Below are 20,044 nucleotides of genomic sequence, written 5' to 3'. Positions count from 1 at the left end.
ACATGTGGTGCTGGGACTTGAACTCATGACCTTGTGCAGGTCCTGTGCTCTACCGCCCCAGCCATGAATTGCAATTTGCAGTTTGCTGCTTTCCAGTTTGCTCCCTGCCCCAGAATGCAAGTTCCTAGAGGTCAAGGTGTGCGTGCATGTGTGTGTGTGTGTGTGTGTGTGTGTGTTGTGCGCGTGTGTGCGCGTGTGTGTGCATGTGTGTGCATGTGTGTACGCGTGTGTGTGCGTGCGTGTGTGTGAGTGTGTGTGTGCGAGTGTGAGTGTGTGTGTGAGAGTTTGTGTGTGTGAGTGTGTGTGTGCGTGTGTGCGAGAGTGTGTGCGTGTGCGTGTGTGTGTGTGCGTGTGTGTGCGTGTGTGTTTGTGTGCGTGTGTGTGTCCCCACATCCGATGGAGGCTGCAGGAGCTTGGTGGGGGCGGGTTCCAGATTCCCTTTTCCCCTAGGGAGCCAGCTCTGCAAACAGTGAGGGAAGGCAGGAGGCTTTCTGGAAGGCTAACTAACACCCATCCCTCCCGCCCCCGCTCAAGGAAGTGACATTCACTATTATGCTTAATCGCCTTTTCTAAAAGAGTCCCAATGATTCACACAGCTCTTCCTCCCATCAACGGCAGACTTTGTCCTCAGCCCCCTTCTGACCAGATGCTCCAAGAAGCTCATTAATGGATGGATTTGAGTTCAAACTCCCCCCTCTCCCCCCACAAAACCCCAGAGACAAGCTTTCTAAAGAGTGCTTTCCAAGACAGGTCTTAATGTTAACGACCCCAAGACATAAAACACACAAACTCAAACACACTCAAAGCCTGGCAGTAATTAATTACCCAACCCCCAGGAAACTGATCTGACCATCCCTGAAACAGGAGAGCTCAGGCTTGACTGCCGGTTCACAAACTCCCCAAGTCCTCTTGGGAGTTTCTGGCACCTGGGTCTGGTTAGTCAGTGGCAGCTTTGCTGAGTGTTAGGATTCTGCAATAAAAGAGTAAACAAGGGATATCAGAGGATGTTCATCCCACCCTCCAGAAGCATCTGCCCGATTCCATTCTTCTTTCTGGGCGACATTCTTGCCACTTAGATGGGTCACCCGTTCATCTCTTTAAGTCACATCTAAGACTTTCTTTCTCTCGCTCTTTTTTTCTTTAAAAATATATTTTTATTTATTATTGGACAGAGACAGAAATCGAGATGGGGGCTGGGGAGAGAGAGAGGGAGAAAGAGAGAGAGAGAGACACACCTGCAGCCCTGCTTCACCACTCGTGACGTTTCCCCCCTGCAGGTGGGGACCAGGGGCTTGAACCCGGGTTCAAGCCCCTGGCCCCCACTTGCAAAGGTGAAAGCTTTATGAGCAGTGAAGCAGGTCTGCAGGTGGCTCTCTCTCTCTCTCTCTCTTTCCCTTTCTCCCCTCTCCCCTCTTGTCACCAGGATTATGGATGGGGCTCCGTGCCTGCACTAGGAATCCACTACTCCTGGTGGCCATTTCCCCCCCCCCCCATTTTATTGGATAGGACAGAGAAAAATTGAGAGGGAAGGGGAAGATAGAGATGGAGAGAGACAGACCGATACCTGCAGATCTGCTTCACCGCTTGTGAAGTGACCCTCCTGCAGGTGGGGAGCCGGAGCTCGAATTGGGTTTCTTGCACTTTGTAGGATGTACGCTTAACCTGGTGTACTACTGCCCCCATCTTTCTTTATCCTCCTTCTTTATCCTCTTTCCGTCTCCCTTTTTCTCTGATTTATCAATATCAAATAAATAAATGAAAAACAAAAGTCATCTCGCAGTGGTGAAGCCCCAGAGTCCACCCCTCCCCGAAAGACTTAATTTCACTTGAGATTTGTTGTTGTTGTTATTGTTGGATTATCGCTGGGGCTTGGTGCTGCTGGCCTTTTTTCCCCCCCTTCATTTTATTGGATAGGACAGAGAGAAACTGAGAGAGGAGGGGAAGATAGAGAGGGACAGAGAAAGACACCTGCAGACCTGCTTCGCCACTTGTGAAGCACCCATCCTGCAGGTGGGGAGCAGGGGCTCAGACCCAGATCCTTGTGCTTAGTACTATGTTCCCTTAACTGGGTGTGCCACCACCCAGCCCTCCACTTTGGACATTTGTCACTCTGCTTGAATCGGTAGCGGAGGAAGTGAGAAGGAAGCTGGGCATCTGGAGCTGGCTTGGTTCAAAAGGAGCCAGGCAGGACGGAGGAGGGTAAGGCGAAATGCATTTGCAAATAGGTGTGACATTATTCTCCTAAGCCCTAGGAATACTGAGGACCAGGGCTGAGTCAGTGAGGAAGCAAGCAGACACAGGCGCGTCGTAGCTGGGTGACCGGGTGTCCAGCATCAGAGGATCTGAAGCCACTGGGAGAGGGAATTCTGCGCAGAGCTCTTCACTTTCCCATAGTTTCCACCTCCCCGGGAGCAAAATAATCACAGTAAGACCACCACATATCCGTGGAGTGATTTACGGTTTACAGAGACATATGATCTCATTGCATCTCCTTCCCACTCTCTGGTGACTCCATGAGCTGAGGCAACAGTGGTGTGCAGACACAGCAAAGGTTAGAAGCAGCCTGGGAAAATTCTCCTCTTCTGCAGCGTCAAAGGAGGACCTGCGTGAGGGATGGCTTGGCCTTCCCTCCACTGCAAGCTTGGGGGATTCATTCGTTCTCTGGCTTAGGAAGTTTCTGTCCTTTGGAGAAAATTAAAAACACCACTCTCTGGATGGGAATCCCAGCTCATAAATGAGAACAAAAGAGAACAGATTTACTCAGAATCACAAGGTCAGCAAAAGAGACAACTGAGAAATCTCTAAAAAGGTATAAATCAAGGAGAGGCTATTAGCAAACCCGTGGTAAGAATAATAATAATAATAAAGGCCTTTGAAATGATTTGCTGATTTCTTAATACCATTTCTACCTATGCTTGTCAAGTATCTCCAGGGTAATTTGGCTCATGTCCTGAACTCTGCCGTGAAAGCTTTCCAATTGGAAGGACTTTATACAAAATGATAAGAGGATTCCAGAAAGTGTGCCTTGCTATCTTGCCTCCAGAATCAGCAATTGGGTTTTCCTCATCTATGTACTCCCTGTGACAACAAGAACAGGGGTCAAATATAGTTCAGATACACACAAATAAGTGGACGTGTGGATAGATGGCTGGCTGGCTGGGTGGGTGGGTGGCTGGGTGGGTGGGTGACTGGCTGGCTGGGTTGGTGGGTGGCTGGCTGGCTGGGTGGGTGGGTAAATGAATGGGTGGACAGGTGGATAGATGGATGGACAGATGATTAGGTAAATGTGTGAATGGATGGATGGATAGATGGGAGGACAGATGGTTAGATAAATGTATGTTTGGGTGGGTGGATGGATGGATGGATGGATGGATGGACGGACGGACAGATGGTTGGATAAATGTATGTTTGGGTGGGTGGATAGATGGACGGATGGATGGACAGATGGTTGGATACATGCTTGAATGGAGTTATGAATGGGAGCATGGATAAAGTCGGGCTTGTCCATTATACTGACAATGAACCTAACTAAGGCCAGAGGGTGACTGATTTGATTCACTACGGGCATCAGCTGGTGTCATGACTGTGGCTATCAGGTCTTTTCAGTCCCAGTCTAGAATTCACAACCTAAACTCTCCTCTCTTCTTTTTGTCTCTCTCATGAGTTCAGAAACATTAATGATATTGGTTAACGATATCAATCAACACTAATACTGCTTTTCTTCTTAGCTACTGGCGACCACATCCGGAGGCACACGGGGGGTAAGCATTCTGATAACCAGCAACAGTTGAGTGCAGGGTGAAAGGAAGGCTGACAAGTCAGGAAAGTCTGAAGACGGTCTCAAGATACAAGCAAGGAAGATGGAGCTGTAGCAAGTGCACATTTTTCTTGACTCCTGGGCATCCTCAGCACCACATCCGGCTTGGGATGGGTCCTTGGAAATTAAAGTCAGAGGGACTGGGTGTTGACATACCTGGCTGAGTTGAGCGCATGTCACAGTGCACAAGAACCCAGGTCCAAGCCTCTGCCGCCCACCTGCACGGGAGAAACCTCACAAGTGGTGAAGCAGGGCTGCAGATGTCTCTCTCTTGTCCTGTCTATCTCCTCCTTTCCTCTCAGTGTCTATATCTCTACCCAGTAAAAAAGGATGCATAAGAGTCTGCTTTCATTACCACATGCATCAACTTCCACCTCATTGAAATGGTCCAATAATGAACCAATCTCTCTCTCTCTCTCTCAATCTCTCTCTCTCTCTTTCTTTCTTCTCTGGGTGAATCAGGCCTTGAGCTTCAGAGAGTTGTGAAATAAAGAAGAAAACCTCATTTGACTGAAACATCACTTAAATGCCACGAGCTGTTATGGAATGTGGCCTCAGAGAGAATGATACCACATGTCCTCAGGTGTGCCGTGGGGCCAATCCCGGGGGAGAAGCACCTTCTACCTGTCACCCTCTGGAGGACACATGATCTATCAGAGTCCCCCTGCACTGTTCTGGGATGCCCAGGACACTGGACTGTGCCCTCCTAGTAAGACCACACGGTAGGCATTCTTTTAAATGGCCCAAACATGGAATCAGCCTAAATGCCCAACAGTAAATGGCTGGGTACAGAAGCTTCATGCAATGAAATATTAATGGAGCATTAAAAAGATAACATGGACTTGATCAGAAGGGAAAACACTGAGCAGAACTTGGACTGGAGTTGGAGTATTGCACCAAAGTAAAAGACTCTGGGGTGGAGGGGGGAGTTCAGGCCCTGGAACATGATAGCAGAGGAGAACCTAGTGTGGGTCGAGTTGTTATGTGGAAAACTGAGAAAGGTTACACATGGATAAAACTACTATATTTTACTGTTGACTGTAAACCATTAATCCCCCAATAAAGCAAAAAAAAAAAAAAAGTAATCTGTGGATAGAACAGATGGAACTTGAGGAGAGTGAGGAGTCAACTATGTGAACTAAGTCAGGAAATGAAATGTAGTTACTGGATGGTCTCACACCTACATGGACTATAAAGCCAAAAACCAACCTGTCAAAATCAGGAAGACTGCACTTGGATTCAGTGAAAATGATGGTGGTAACAGACAGGGAATGCCTGGGGATGGAAGGAACGGACAGGGGGCCTTGTGATTATGAGAAGGCACACTTTGGTGGTGTGTGCGGTGGACCTGACATACACACATACGCATAAAACAAACACCAAGCAGAACTTGGACTGGGCTGGGTGTATTGCACCAAAGTCAAGGACTCTGGGGCTGGGGAGGAGGGCGGGGGAGTGTTCAGGTCCTGGTCATGATGGCGGAGGAGGATCTAGGTGGGAGGTTAGAGTGTTATGTGGAAAACTCAGAAATACTATATGTGTACCAACTCCTGTATTTTACTGTTGACTGTAAACCATGAATCCCCCAATAGTAATTAAAAAAGAGGCATAAAACTATGTTCCTGGAGTCCCATAGCATTGTAAGCCAATGTAAGCAAAAACAAACAAAACACCCCAGAAGACTGGGGTGGCAGGATCGGTGCTGGATTCCGACTAAGGGTGCTTATCCACCCATGTGACTGGGGCACTGAGCATGTGGCACTCAAGTCTGGCTCCCCAGACCTTTCCCAGAGGCACACGAGGGCTTTGGATTCTCCCTTGCTATCAGGGAAGGCATTTCCTTCTGGAAGATTCCATATGTGCACTGGCCAGGAGGCCAGGATCCCTTCTGCTGGGCTGTGTCCTAGCAAACGTTAGCGGCATCCGGCATTAGATGGGTACTTGCCCAGTGGACGGGTTCATGATGCAGCCTCCTTTGTCCGCCGTGGCCTTGCAACTACAGCCCCTCTCCAGGGTGTCGTGGTTCATCCCGAAATTGTGGCCTAGCTCGTGTGCCAGGGTCACAGCCGCACCCAGGGGGCTGTCTGAGTGGTCCTTGGAGAAAACACAAGAGGCAGGGGGAGATAGCATAATGGAGAGGACACAAGAGGCAGGGGGAGATAGCATAATGGAGAGGACACAAGAGGCGGGGGGAGATAGCATAATGGAGAGGACACAAGAGGCGGGGGGAGATAGCATAATGGAGAGGACACAAGAGGCGGGGGGAGATAGCATAATGGAGAGGACACAAGAGGCGGGGGGAGATAGCATAATGGAGAGGACACAAGAGGCGGAGGGAGATAGCATAATGGCCCTGCAAACAGACTCTCCTGCCTGGGCTCCTCCTGCATCAGCCAGAGCTGAGCAGGGTGATGGCAAACGCACACACACACACACACACACACACACACACACACACGCACGCACGCACGCACGCGCGCACGCACACACACACGCACACGCACATGGAGAGAGAGACAGGACGCAGCACTATCCCAGGGTCATGGAGCTCTCTTGGTGTTGTCCATGGCTCCCAGGTGCTGTCTGTGTGTCCTCAAGGCCTCGTGCATAAAGGGCCTTTGCTCCACTGGGGGTGAGTTATCTCTTAGCTCCCTTCCTTTCTTTCCATCTTTTTTTTTTTTTGCCTCTAGGGTTATCGCTGGGGCTCAGTGCCTGCTGAATCCACTGCACATGGAGACTATTTTTCTCATTTTATTGTCTTTGTCGTTCTTGTTATTGTTGTCATTGCTGTTGTTGGGTAGGACAAAGAGAAATCAAGAGAGAGGAGGGGAAGACAGAGAGGGAGAGAAAGACAGACACCTGCAGACCTGCTTCACTGCCTGTGAAGCGACTCCCCTGCAGGTGGGGAGCCCCGGGGGCTCGGACGGTGATCCTTACCGGTCCTTGCACTTCAGGCCATGTGCGCTTAGCCAGCTGTGCTACTGCCGCCCCTGCCCCCACCCCGACCACTTTCTTTCATTCTAACTAAGGCCTGAGCAGCAGCCATGGGGCTTGTCTGCTTGGCAGAGAAGACACCTAGAACATTCAGATATCCACAGGAGAAGCCAGCCACCCTGGACGCAGCATCTGGAGACTCGCTGAATTAGGACAGCAGCCCTGCTAAGTCTTACTCCTTCCAGGTTGTGTCACGTGGACTTTAGCAATGGCTGCAAGGCGGGCGGGGCAGAGGGGGTACAGCATAATGGTTCTGCAAAGAGACTCTCACACCTGAGGCTCCCAAGTTCCAGGTTCAATCCCCCTGTACCACCATCATCCAGAGCTGAGCAGGGCTCTGGTTAAAAAAAGAAAGAAAGAAAGAGAGAGAAAGAAAGGGAGAAGGAAAGGAGAGGGTGCAGGCGTCTTGTGCCTCCAACACGGTTGCCAGGAGTCCCCCCCCCCCCCCCGACCCTTTGCCTGAGCTTAGAAACTGGGTCCCCATTCACCAAGCTTGCTAGCCAAGCAAGGACTCAGCAGAGCAGTCACTTAGCTTTAAAAGCCAGCTGGGGAGAGAGCGAGTGTGACTTGCAGAAATCTTTCGTAGGAAGGGTGCACACTCCTGAGGCCTCCAAGAAAACAGTGACACTGTTTTAGAGCGAGCCCTGCTTCAGATCCGGCTCCTCTGAACAGGCCCCATGACGGAAGCGCCATCACAGAAACTCCCACGGAATTGGTGGTAGTGTTTGTAGCTGCCCCTGGCCACCCCCTCCTGCTCGCCCTCAGTCTCAGGAAAGACTGGCGTGCCAGGGAGCCAAGTTAACCTTAGAAGAGATGAAATCCTTCGTAAATTGCTGTGTTTAGAGTGTACCATTTCCTGTTGTAGGAAGCTTTGCAATACGTTTCAGGAAATCAGTGCCCAAGAATAACACACGTTGGCAAGGAGCGAGCGGTTAGTCTGAGGGCTGGGGCTGGGGCAGGGCGGGGTGGGGTGGGGGGCTGAGGTCAGCATGCTTCTGGAGCCCGGCTCACAGCGGTCACCCTCACAGCCCCCATGGCTGATTGTTTGGTTATCACTAACTGTCTAGGTTTAGCTTTTGATTGCTGAAATTGGTTTCTGTTCTTTCACACCTAGGTGAGTGTGAATGGAATCTCCCAAGAGATCTGGATAGACAGTTTATATCAGTCACGAGATCAAAAGAGATCTTCTTTCTGAGATAGTTCCCCAAACCAAGACTGTGTTGGTCTTGGTCCATGCAAATGCATGACATCACGTCACTGCAGGGAGTGTTCTGCTGTCTTGAACAAAACAGAGTGAAGTGGGGCAGGCAGTGGAGCACCTGGTTAAGCACACACAGGATAATGCACAAGGACCTGGGTTCAAGCCCCTGGTCCCCACCTGAAGGGGTAAGATTCATGAGTGTTGGAGCAGGGCTGCAGGTATCTCTCTGTCTCCCTCCCTATCTCCCCCTCCTCTCAATTTCTGTCTTTATAAAAAAAAATGAGCAAAGACAGCGAAACTTGTACTCTGTGTCTGTGATTTATTTCCTCTTAGATGTATGAGTCCTGGGGGACAGGTGGTGGGCCACCCAGTTAAGGACACATACCACAAGCACAAGGACCTGGGTTCGAGCCCCTGCTCCCCACCTGCAGGGGGAACGCTTCATGAATGGTGAAGCAGGTCTGCCGGTGTCTCTCATTCTCTCCCCCTCCCTATCTCTTCTCCCCTCTCAATTCTGTTCTGTCAAACAAAATAAAAAAATAGAAAAATATGGAAAAAGTGGGTGCTGGGAGTGGTGGATTTGTAGTGTAGGCACTGATAACCCTGGAGGAAAAAACAAAAAAGAAACAAGAGAAAAAGTCTGAGTCCCCAAAGGAGGCATCACCATGTGTCACAGCCAAAAGCCTTTTCCAGAGACTTAACCGGAGTGAGGCAGCCGGAAATGATTGGGCAGCTGCAGATAACAGTCTTGCTCAGCTCATCAAGTGTGTAGAATTGAAGGGACCTGGAATATTCTCTGGCATGTGGAGGAAATAACAAGGATGGTGCTCAAAGGGTGACGCAGCAACTGCTGCCAGCTCCGTCCCACACACTTCCTGCAGCTCAGCACCAATCCTGGCTGGGTTCTCACTACAGAATGCACACTTGCTTCCTGCAGTCTATTCGCATCTGCTATTTTATTTTTGTCCACAGGATTATGGCTGGGACTCCATGCCAGCACTATGAATCCACTGAATCCACTGCTCTTGGTGGCCATTTCCCCGCCCCCGTTTTATTAGGTAGGACAGAGAGAAATTGAGAGGTGAGGGGAAGACATAAAAGAAGAGAGGAAGATAGACATCTGCAAACCTTCTTCCCCACACATGAAGATCCCCCCTGCAGGTGGGGAGCAGGGGCTCGAACCTGGGTCCTTGTGCACAGAGATACGTGTGTTTAATTTGGTGCACCGCTGCCCAGCCCCATGTCTGTTGTTGTTATTATTATTATTACTATTACTATTATTTTAAACCAGGCTCCTCTGCATGTGTTTTAAGAAGGAGCCCTGACTACAAGCTTGCTAAGAAGCAGAGTAGAGATGGGAACTGCAGCATGTCACTTTGCACACAGTCAGATCAATTTAGGGACTGTTTTCAGCACTGTAGCTTTGGAACCTACTAGGCTACCAGTGGCTTCCACTTCAGCGCTCAGAAACACGAACGCCAATTTCAAGTGGCCAAGAAACTGGCAACGGGCGGAGGAGTCATCAAAGAGAAAATGACCCCCTCCACCCTCCTTGAAACTTTGCAGGCTGCTCTGTAAAAACCAAAGTTGGGACCAGGCTTGGCACTCACCTGAGACCAAGGAGCTTCCTTGTCACTTGAATGGGGGGTTGTCCCACATACAGGGCTCCAAGATCAAAGAAGATCAGAACCCCAACAAGCGGGGGGCAACCTCCCACAGCCTCTATGGTCTACAGAGTGAGCACGGGCTTCTGTGAAAGCCCCAGAGAAGAGGAACACGCTTGTTCTCTTCACTAAGGGTCGGTGGGGCGGTGCTTAGAGAGCAAACGCTAGTCGGCAGAAGACGACTTCTGTCCTTGGACACAGCAGCCTGTGCGTGACTGTGGCCCCTGGCCAAACGCGAGCAAAGTCCGGGTCCTTGGACAGGCCAGGCTCTGCCTGCTTAGCAGAGAAGGTGGAGTGGTCTCAGAGGGCATGCCCTGTCTGGGGATGGGGACGAGGGCCAAGGGGGTCATTGTCAGCGCAGGGAGGGCACAGATGAAAGTGTTTTCCTTCCAGTTCATTCCCTGATGGAGCAGAGCCAGAGCTCCTGCTGGGCACCTTCTCAAAGCTGGTCCACCCCTATCCTCCCCCTTAAACTCGCCAGAGACGAGTCCCAAATGCTTTCCCATTTTATTTCCTTTTCCCAGTGCATATGCTCCCTCATAGGACAGAACTACCCTCCTGAAGCCACACACGGACTCTGCCTTCCAAGAATAAGGTCATTATAAAGACAGACTGGCGGCTTGCTTGGAGGTATGCTAAGTATAGAGCCTCAGAGTTTTAAGGCTGTTGGGTTTGGAAGTGGAACCCTTCAAAAACTGTTCCAACAGTGATTGTTGGGGAGAGTTCCAGTGAATCTAGGAAGCCAGCAGATGACGGCAGCTTCCATGCCCTGGTCCTTGCCCCAATGCATCAAGTCCCTGTGTTGGAGGACTGGGACCAAACTGAAGCTTGAGACTTTTTCTTTCTCACAAGGGCAGATCAACCTGTTCTGAGTTATTCTGACACACACGTTTCCCTATCAACAGAGACTAAACTATTAGAGGATGTGGGGTATCACAAGCACAGAGAGGAGGAGGAGGAGGAGGAGGCGGCGGCACTCCCAGAGGGGAAAATGTTAGGAGAAGATGACCAGAGGGCTCTAGTTCCACTGGGACTAGGAACTTCTGTCACCAGGAACCTTTGTTTTTGTACCATCACTGAGAGGGAAGAGAATCTGGAGAACACTTGAGAAAGTCAGCTGCTGTTTCCCTTACTGAAAGGGAAGAGGAAAAAGGAAGGACAGCCAGAAGTTGTAATTGGTGTAATAGATAGATGTGGCTTAGAAAGGAAGTGAAGGGGGAGCAGGTGGTGGCGCACCTGGTTGAGCGCACATGTTACAGTACTCAAGGACCCGGGTTTGAGCCCTCAGTCCCCACCTGCAGAGGGAAAGCTTTGCTAGTGGTGAAGCAGGGCTGCAGGTGTCTCTGTCTCTCCTACCCTTTTGATTTCTGGTTGTCTCTATCCAATAAATAAAAGATAAAAAAATATTTTTTAAAAAAGAAAGGGTAGTCGGGCAGTAGCGCAGTTGGTTCAGCACACGTGGCGTGAACGCAAGGACCGGCGGTGTAAGGATCCCGGTTCGAGCCCCCGGCTCCCCACCTGCAGGGGAGTCGCTTCACAGGTGGTGAAGCAGGTCTGCAGGTGTCTGTCTTTCTCTCCCCTCTCTGTCTTCCCCTCCTCTCTCCATTTCTCTCTGTCCTATGTAACAATGATGACATCAATAACAACAACAATAGTAATAACTACAACAATAAAAATAACAAGGGCAACAAAAGGGAAAATAAATAAATAAATAAGAATGTCCACTTAGGAAAAAAAGTATATCTTAAAAAAAAGAAAGGAAGTAAAGTTGGGGCCCCACAGTGGCACACCAGGCTAAGCACACATAGTACAAAGTGCAAGGATCCTGGTTCAAGCCCCAGCTCCCCACCTACAGGAGGATCACTTCACAAGCGGTGAAGCAGGTCTGCAGGTGTCTCTCTGTCTCTCCCTCTCTCTTCCCTTACTCTCTCAATTTCTCTCTGTCCTGTCCAGTAAAATGGAAAAAAAAAAGGAGCAGTGGATTTGTAGTACAGGCACCAAGCCCCAGAGATAATGCTGGAGGCAAAAAAAAAAAAAAAGGAAGGAAGAAAGGAAGGTAGGAAGTGAAGACCTTAGAAATGACTAAAAATGTTTATCAGCTTCCATGTGGGGTCAGCCATCTGCCCAAATGGCCCATGTGCCTCCCTTTTCATTTTCCGGATTGAAAATTAAAAATACTGGGGGTCGGGCAGGTTAAGCACACATGGTGCAAAGTGCAAGGACCAGTGCAAGGATCCCGGTTCCAGCCCCCGGCTCCCCACCTGCAGGGGAGTCACTTCACAGGTGGTGAAGCAGGTCTGCAGGTGTCTGTCTTTCTCTCCCCCTCTCTGTCTTCCCCTCCTCTCTCCATGTCTCTCTGTCCTATCCAAAACGATGACAACAACAGCAATAATAATTACAACAACAATAAAACGACAAGGGAAACAAAAGGGGGAAAAATTAAAATATTGAGGTGGGTATCTTATGAGGAATACTTAGAGTTAGGGAGGAAAGCCTTTACTAATGGAATAAAATCACTAATTTGAGTCTTATAAATACAAAGTGCATGTCATGGGACATGTACTCAGCACTCAGTGGAGTACTACTCAGCAGTGAAAAAGTCTATGATGTGTCCTTTGGGACTCAATGGGTGAGACTGGCAGTGATCATGCTGAGTGAAGCAAGGAATTGAAGAACGACCACCAGATGATTTCATCTGTGTCGAATATAGAGGATCAAAACACTTGAACTCAACTGAACACACACACACAAACAACAAAAGTCAACATGTATCTATGACCTTGGGAGAACTATGGTGGTTACCATGAGAGGGAGATTGGGGGCACAGATCTGTGGTGGTGGAAGTGGTGAGGAATTATGCCCTTGTTATTTTGTAGTCTTGTAAATCAGTAATAATATATAAACGTTCACACACACACACACACACACACACACACACACACACACACACACACACACGAGTTAAAGAGAAGAAGGATCAAACCTAAATAGACATCAGGGAAAGACAACAGCCCCTTTCACAAAGCTGGGTCTCAGTGGAGAGTCCCTGAGACATCGGTGAGTTGACAGACAGGGTCCTGGGCCTTGAACTTGACTTACCATGACCACACCCCCAGACTGCTCTGCGGTGCACATGCTCATGATGGGGGCCATGCCGATGGTGGTTCCTTGGAAATACACCCCACTAGGAGAGAAAACAAAGGAACTTTGTTTTACAGTGGCAGGGAATGAAGACATCTTCTAAAATGTGGGATTCTCTTGGGCAGTCCTGGGCTCCAGACGAAACTGTCCTATATGCAGAAATGGGGGGCTAGGGAGGCTGCTCAGTGGTTAGAGCCTGGAGTTTGGTTTCAGGCACCAATGATGCCAGAGTGATGTTATGATTGCTTCTCTCATCAAATACATAAACAGTTTTTGAAAGCAAATATGGACATTAAACTGGCTGCAGGAGGGTCTGTGTCCAGATGGTTTTTATCCCCAGCTCTGCCTGTCAATGCAGTTGTAGCAAGACCCTGTAATCCTTTCAAAGTTTGGTTTCTGAGACACAGACAACTAACAGCCAGTCATGAATTGTGCGTGCATGTGTGTGTGTGTATGTGTGTGTGTTATGCAGTTGTATTCCTGCCCATTTCGCAGTAGACAAGAGGAAGCTAGCCCTTCTCGACATTGACCCTCCATGAATTGCTCAGAAGAGTCACAGAGTATCCCTGTGGAATCAAAGCCATTCAACAGTTGGCTGTGTTTTCTGGTGCAGCTTCCCTGTGCAACACTGCTGTGAGATCAGAGACTCAAATGCTCTCAGTAGGTGCTGCGGTTCACCTCGTCATAGCAGAAGAATGATGATTTCTCTGGAACTGGCATGTGGGCAGGAATCCTGGGAGGAAGATTCTAGCAGGCGGCCTCCGGGCTTGGGTGTGGGCTTTCTCCCATGTGGAATCAGCACCTGACCAGAGTCTAGTGCTGTCAAGGTGTGTTCATGCGTGGGAGTAGGACATTATTTGCATTTGTTGAACTTCCTCTAAGGGAAAGGATGTAGGATCACGTTTTTCTGGTCATGTAGATACATGCATTTTACAGGTTTTATTTGAGAAGTTAGGTGTTTTGGAAGAGATCAAAAGGGGTCAGTGGACAGAAAGCCACATGTGTGTGTCCACAAACACAGCCACCTTCCCAGCCACCTACATATCTAGCCACCCATCCACCCACCATCTGTCCGTCCGTCCATCCATCCATCCATCCATCCATCCATCCATCCATCCACCCATCCATCCAACATACCATCCCATTACAGCCATTGCACAATAGTAAAAACTGAGCCTTTTACATCTGTAGACCTTTTTAGCAGATAAATGTATATATCTCAGGGTTATGTAAGAGGCTAATTTACTTCCAGATGTTTAATTTGGACAGACTCCATTTGGACACAAATCAAAACAAAACACTCTGACCCTCCTTTGAGTAGTTGAGGATTAATCAAGCATAAAATATGAGGTGGCCACAAGTATCTACAGCGAGGGGACAAAAGCTTGTCAGAACAGCTCAAGGGAATCACCAGGGAATGACAGGGAACCCTGAGCTGGATGAAGGCGTTTTCTAGAGGGAGGATGGGGAAAATAATTTGTTACTTTCCTTTGATGATTGAGCAGCTAGATCAAGTCTGCTAAAGAATACTATTTCTGGGCTCAAGGCTTTCATATATATTTTCTATTTTCTTTTCTTTTTAAAATTATTATTATTATTACCAGAGCACTGCTCAGCTCTGGATTATGGTGCTGTGGGGATTGAACCTGGGACTTTGGAGCCTCAGGCATCAAAGTCTCTTTGCAGAACCATTATTATGCTATCTCGCCTTTTATATTTTTAAAAATATGTTTTTATTATTGGAAGAGACAGAGAGAAACTGAGAGAAGATGGCAAGACTGAGAGACACCTACAGCATTGCTTCACCACTTTTGAAGCTTCCCCCCCCCTGCAGGTGGGGACCTGGGGCTCGAACCTGGGTCCTGGTGCACTGTAATGTAAGCACTTAACTAGGTATGTCACGGCCTGGTCCCTCAGAGCTTTCCATTCAGGGATCTGAGTTCCATGAGCACAGAAGAGTAACAGCAGGAAACATTTCTGGATTTTCAGGAGCAAGCTGCCATTGCTGGCCAAGTCATGGCAGTTCAGATGGTTAAAGGGTGAATGTGAGGCTGGAGCTACCCCTGCCCTCATCATACCACCTCCACAGTGCCATTGTTCTCTGGAAACCTCATGTCTAGTCTCCTGGTGGAAAGAAGGCTGCCCACAGCCGGACGCTCACCGGAGGTGGTGGGGAGAGGAGATGACTCATGTTTCTGAGCCAAACACTGTGTCCCCTCAAACTTGCTGGTTCCTCCCTGGTGCTCTATACGTCTGACTGAGTGACAGAATTCAATACTAATCTGTTCTGTGACTACTGCTCTGGAGGATGGATGAAGATGTTCTTTCTCTGGGCATTTGACGATAATTACTTAAAACCCTTCCTCAAATCTGACATAAACACTGTCCACTAGTCATGAAAGAAAATGAGCTTGAAAAAAAAAAGAGCCCTGAGTTTGGTGTTTTGCTCTAAGGTAAAGGACTCTGGGGTGGGGTAGGGGGTGTTCAGGTCCTGGAACCTGACGGTGAAGGAGGACTAGGCAGGGGTTAGAGTGTTATGTGGAAAACTGAGGAATGTTAAACACAGACCCTGCCAATGAATGTATTTTACTGTTGAATGTAAACCATTAAACTCCTCCCCCCCCCAATAAAGGGGAAAAATTATCCCTGAGGTAGGAAATGCTGGAAGATGGCTGACCCAGTGGGATTGTCTGCTTCACAATGTGAGAGGACCCAGGTCTTGGACACTTTACACAACTTTACAGCAGTTTCCTTTTATGCTGCTGGGTTTCTCAAAGACTGATAGCAGCAGTCCATGGACTTTGCAGCCTGCTGCCTTGGGACTCTATAGGCCAAGCTCCCTCACCTGCAGGCTCTGCTCTCAGAGACAGGAACCCCCCCCCCCCCCCTTACTAGGTCCTGCACCCAGAGGCAAGAAATGCCCTTTTGCCTGCTAGGCACTGCCCTTTGAGGTAGGAAATGCCCCCCTCAGACCTCCCCTTGACATCACACTGGTTCCTGCTGCTCTCCTATTTTGTTCCTACATGTCTTGTGCCAGTTCTTTTGAAAATGCCTGTACGATATAGGTTTATGTTCACCCCACACTCCTGATACTATGGCCATTAGTTAAAAAGAAAGGGGGACCCACCTTCTCTGACCCATCTTGGACAGAGCTAGAAGGAATTATGTTAAGTGAACTAAGTCAGAAAGATAAAGATGAGTATGGGATGATCCCACTCATCAACAGAAGTTGACTAAGAAGATCTGAAAGGGAAACTAAAAGCAGGACCTGATCAAATTGTAAGTAGGGCACCAAAGTAAAAACCCAGTGGTGAGGGGTAGACATGCAGCTTCCTGGGCCAGTGGGGGGTGGGAGTGGGCGGGAGGGATGGGTCACAGTCCTTTGGTGGTGGGAATGGTGTTTATGTACACTCCTAGCAAAATGTAGACATATAAATCAGTGGTTAATTAATATGAGGGGGGAAAATCAATTGTATGTCTCAAAGTTTCTCAAAACACAAACTGAATCTTTTTAATATATAGGCTGTGTATTTGATATGTGGACTCTCTCAAAAGCCTAGACCAAGTAGATGAGAAGCATCCAATAGCACAGCTATATACAAGATACTGGATACTGTACAGCAAACCATAACAAAGGGACTTTTCAAAGTTAACCCAATTAACAAATAATGTGATGATAACATTAACTATCGATTGTCTTTTTGAACCCTAAGACAGCAGGAACCTCACATCTCCACTATAGAGCCCCTACTTCCCCCAGTCCTGGAACCCTTGGATAGGGCCCACTTTCCCGTATGCATCTCCCAATCCAAACCAAATAATATTGCATCCGCCGATCACAACCTAACCAACGCAACGATTGCCACCTCAACATGCTTCACCTCAGACTGTGTCCAGAGACTTCACGTGTGGAATGACAACTCTTCAGCTTCATTACTCAGGTGAGACCTTTCCTTTTATAGTACACTCTAATTTCATCTCAGGTAGTTCACTTTCTAACAATGTCCCATAACGTAGATATACACCAGTTTCTGTGAGAGAGAGCTTATGTGCACACGTATCCATAAACTACTGCAAAATATAGACCTGAAAGCAGAAGTACACTAGAGTTTGCAGTGAGTACCTCCCTAACACTTCCTCTCCACTATTCCAAGCTTGGGATCCATGATACCTCAACAAATTGTTTGGCTTCATATGTTAACTCTCTTTTCAATCACCAGGTTCCAGATGCCACCAGGATGCTGGCCAGGCTTCCCTGGATTGAAGACTCCACCAATGTGTCCTGGAGCTCAGCTTCCCCAGAGACACACCTTACTAGGGAAAGAGAGAGGCAGACTGGGAGTATGGACCGACCAGTCAACGCCCATGTTCAGCGGGGAAGCAATTACAGAAGCCAGACCTTCTACCTTCTGCAACCCTCAACGACCCTCGGTCTATGCTCCCAGAGGGATAGAGAATGGGAAAGCTATCAGGGGAGGGGGTGGGTTATGGAGATTGGGTGGTGGGAATTGTGTGGAGTTGTACCCCTTCTACCTTATGTTTTTGTTCATTAATCCTTTCTTAAATAAAAAATTAAAAAAAAAAGAAAGGGGGAAATGTTGGTCTGCTTCTAATTCTGCTTCTAAAACCCCTTCTGTTTCACTGGTTTAATCCCCCCTGCTTAACACTGTATTCTATTTACATAACCACTGTTAACTAAGCACCACCCTGCCTGCAGGACATTGGTTTAATCCCACTGGTTCATGATGTCTTTTTGCTCCGCCCCCTCTCCTAGTCACCCTGATTTCCACCAGGCTGTTTTTGCTCCACCCTCTCTACGTCACATCCTGTTTCCACCCTACTTGGCGAGTATATATAAGGACAGGATTGTGATTAGAGATAGCTTAGATTGTGCTGCGTTCCACATGAATAAAGACTGAACTGCACACCACTCAGCCATGAGTCTCTGGTCGTCTCTCTCTCCCACCTGTGAAGCTAGCCCGGCACCCAGGTTTGCGCCCCTAACGCTACATAGGAAGCCCCATGGAAGGTGGAGCTGAGATGTCTCTCCTCCTGTATCTGTTTCCCTATATATATGCATATATTTGAAATAAAAGGAGTGTGGGAAAGGCAGTGTGGGAGCAGTGGGCTCATGTTTGCTTCCAGAGTAATGGAGTAAATAAATACCACTAAAAAGTTAAGGCTTCTGGGGCTGGGTGGTGGCACACCTGGCTGAGTGCACATATTACAGTATGCAAGGACCCAGGTTTGAGCCCCTGGTCCCCACCTGCAGAGAGGAAAGCTTCACAAGTGATGAAGCAGGGGTGCAGTGTCTCTCTCCCTCCCTATCTTCCCATTCCTCTTGATTTCTGACGGTCTCTATCAAATAAAGACAATTTAAAAAAATTAAAAAGAAAACAAAAAAGTGAACAAATAAATAAATAAACAATTAAGACATCTTGAGACAAAGATGAGAGGTCCAACAAGATCACTTGTCTATGAAGGTGTCAGCTTTGCCCTGTGCAGGAAGGAGCCAGGTGCCAAATTTCAACTTGTCTCCCATCGCACAGGGGGAAGCTCCAATGCTATAATCCTCTGTCTGTCTTTCCATCTGTCTGTCTGCCTATCTATCTATCTATCTATCAAAGTTGGCCCGAAAGTAGTGAAACCCCAGCAATGGCAAGAGATAGATAGATAGATAGATAGAGAGAGAGAGAGAGAGAGAGAGATGGAGAAATATGGAAAGAAAAAAGAAAGATGAAGCTCAGAATACATTTGCCCAGAAGAGAAAGCTCCCACGACAAAAAGATGGGTGGCAGGCACGGACTAGAGACAGGGGCTTCTTGGGTGCCCAGAGGCTGGTTTTCTCAACAGACCCTCGGTCCACCTGGGGTCTCTGCCTGCTGACATGGGCTGTGGAATCCCCTGGTGGCAAGCCAGTGACCTGCAGGTGTGGGTGGGCTTTGGCACGGGAGCTGCGAGAAGGGGGGCTGTGCTGAGGTCTCTGCTCCAGCCAGGCAGACGCCGTCCTACCTGATGAGCTGCGCGTTGTCGTGTGACTTCCGAGCAGAAGCTTCATCTTTCTCCAGTCCAGAAACTCGTGGAGGCTGGTGAACGGGTCCTGGCTGAATGGAGCACTTGTCAATGTCGTTCCACACCTCCACGCCCACCAGCACGATTCGGATGTTGAGGGGTCTGTAAAACTGAGGAGACAGACAGACAGGTATCCTGGTGGGGAAGGACGTGACAACGTAACAAGCGGAGGAGACAGCTCGGTCTGTCTGAAACGTCACGAAGGCAGATGAGGAAACCGCGTCTGTGCAGAGCAGCGGAGCAGCCCGCAGAAATCCAAGAAGGCTGGAAATGGACCTGCCCTGCAACCCCACAAGCCCTCTCCTGGGGGTGGATTCTAAAGAAACAAACACACCCATCCAAAAATATGAGTGTATACTTATGTTCATAACAGCACTTTTTAATTTTCTTTTCCTTTTTTTGCCTCCAGGCTTATTGCTGGGGCTCAGTATCGGCACTATGAATCCACTGCTCCTGGTGGCCATATTTTCCATTTGATTGGATGGACAGAGAGAAATGGAGAGAGGGAGGGGGCGATAGAGAGGGAGAAAGATAGACACCTGCAGACCTGCTTCACTGCTTGTGAAGCTTCCCCCTTGCAGGTGGGGAGCCGGGACTTGAACCCAGATTCTTGTGTGGGTTCCTTGCAGCTAGTACTATGCGTGCTTGACAGGAGGGCCACTGCCTGGCCCCTGCAGCACAAGTTGTAACAGCCAAGACCTGAAAGCAGCCCCAGGTGTCCCACAACAGGTGAGTGGCTGAGAAAGCTGTGGTATGTATACACAATGGAATACTACGCAGCTGTGAAGAATGATGAAGTCACCTCGTTCCCCTCCTCTTGGATGGAGCTTGAAGGAATCCTGTTGAAGTGAGATCAGCCAGAAAGAGAAGGATGAATGTGGGCTGATCTCACTCATGGACAGAAAATCAGAACAGAAGGGAGAGCACAAAGTAGAACTTGGACTGGAGTCGGTGTCTTGTACCAAAGCAAAGGACTTTGCGGGTGGACAGGGTGCATCCAAGCCCTGGTGTCTGATGGTGGGGAGGACCTAGGCTGGGGGAGAGGGGGTTTGCACCAAATGGAGACATTTTACACACAGACCAACAACTGTGTTTATTGTAAACCACTCACCCTTCAATTAAAAATAACAAAAGAGAGAGCCAAAAAACTCATCT

At 48.6% G+C, this 20,044-nt stretch overlaps 1 protein-coding gene across 1 annotated transcript in view; it reads right to left on the bottom strand.

Moving 5' to 3' along the window:
* ADAM12 (ADAM metallopeptidase domain 12) overlaps positions 1 to 20,044 on the bottom strand; it is a 253,987-nt gene that overhangs the window by 59,968 nt on the left and 173,975 nt on the right. Inside the window, 5 exon segments of the mRNA XM_060171088.1 lie at positions 5,763 to 5,911; positions 12,776 to 12,860; positions 18,830 to 18,863; positions 18,866 to 18,923; positions 18,925 to 18,999. Coding sequence (XP_060027071.1) covers positions 5,763 to 5,911; positions 12,776 to 12,860; positions 18,830 to 18,863; positions 18,866 to 18,923; positions 18,925 to 18,999 — 401 coding nt within the window.

This window comes from Erinaceus europaeus, chromosome 14 (genome assembly GCF_950295315.1).
Source record: "Erinaceus europaeus chromosome 14, mEriEur2.1, whole genome shotgun sequence".
In the NCBI taxonomy this organism is placed as follows: domain Eukaryota; kingdom Metazoa; phylum Chordata; class Mammalia; order Eulipotyphla; family Erinaceidae; genus Erinaceus; species Erinaceus europaeus.
Note: the sequence above shows the minus strand (reverse complement) of the source record. Positions and strands in the feature narration are given on the sequence as shown.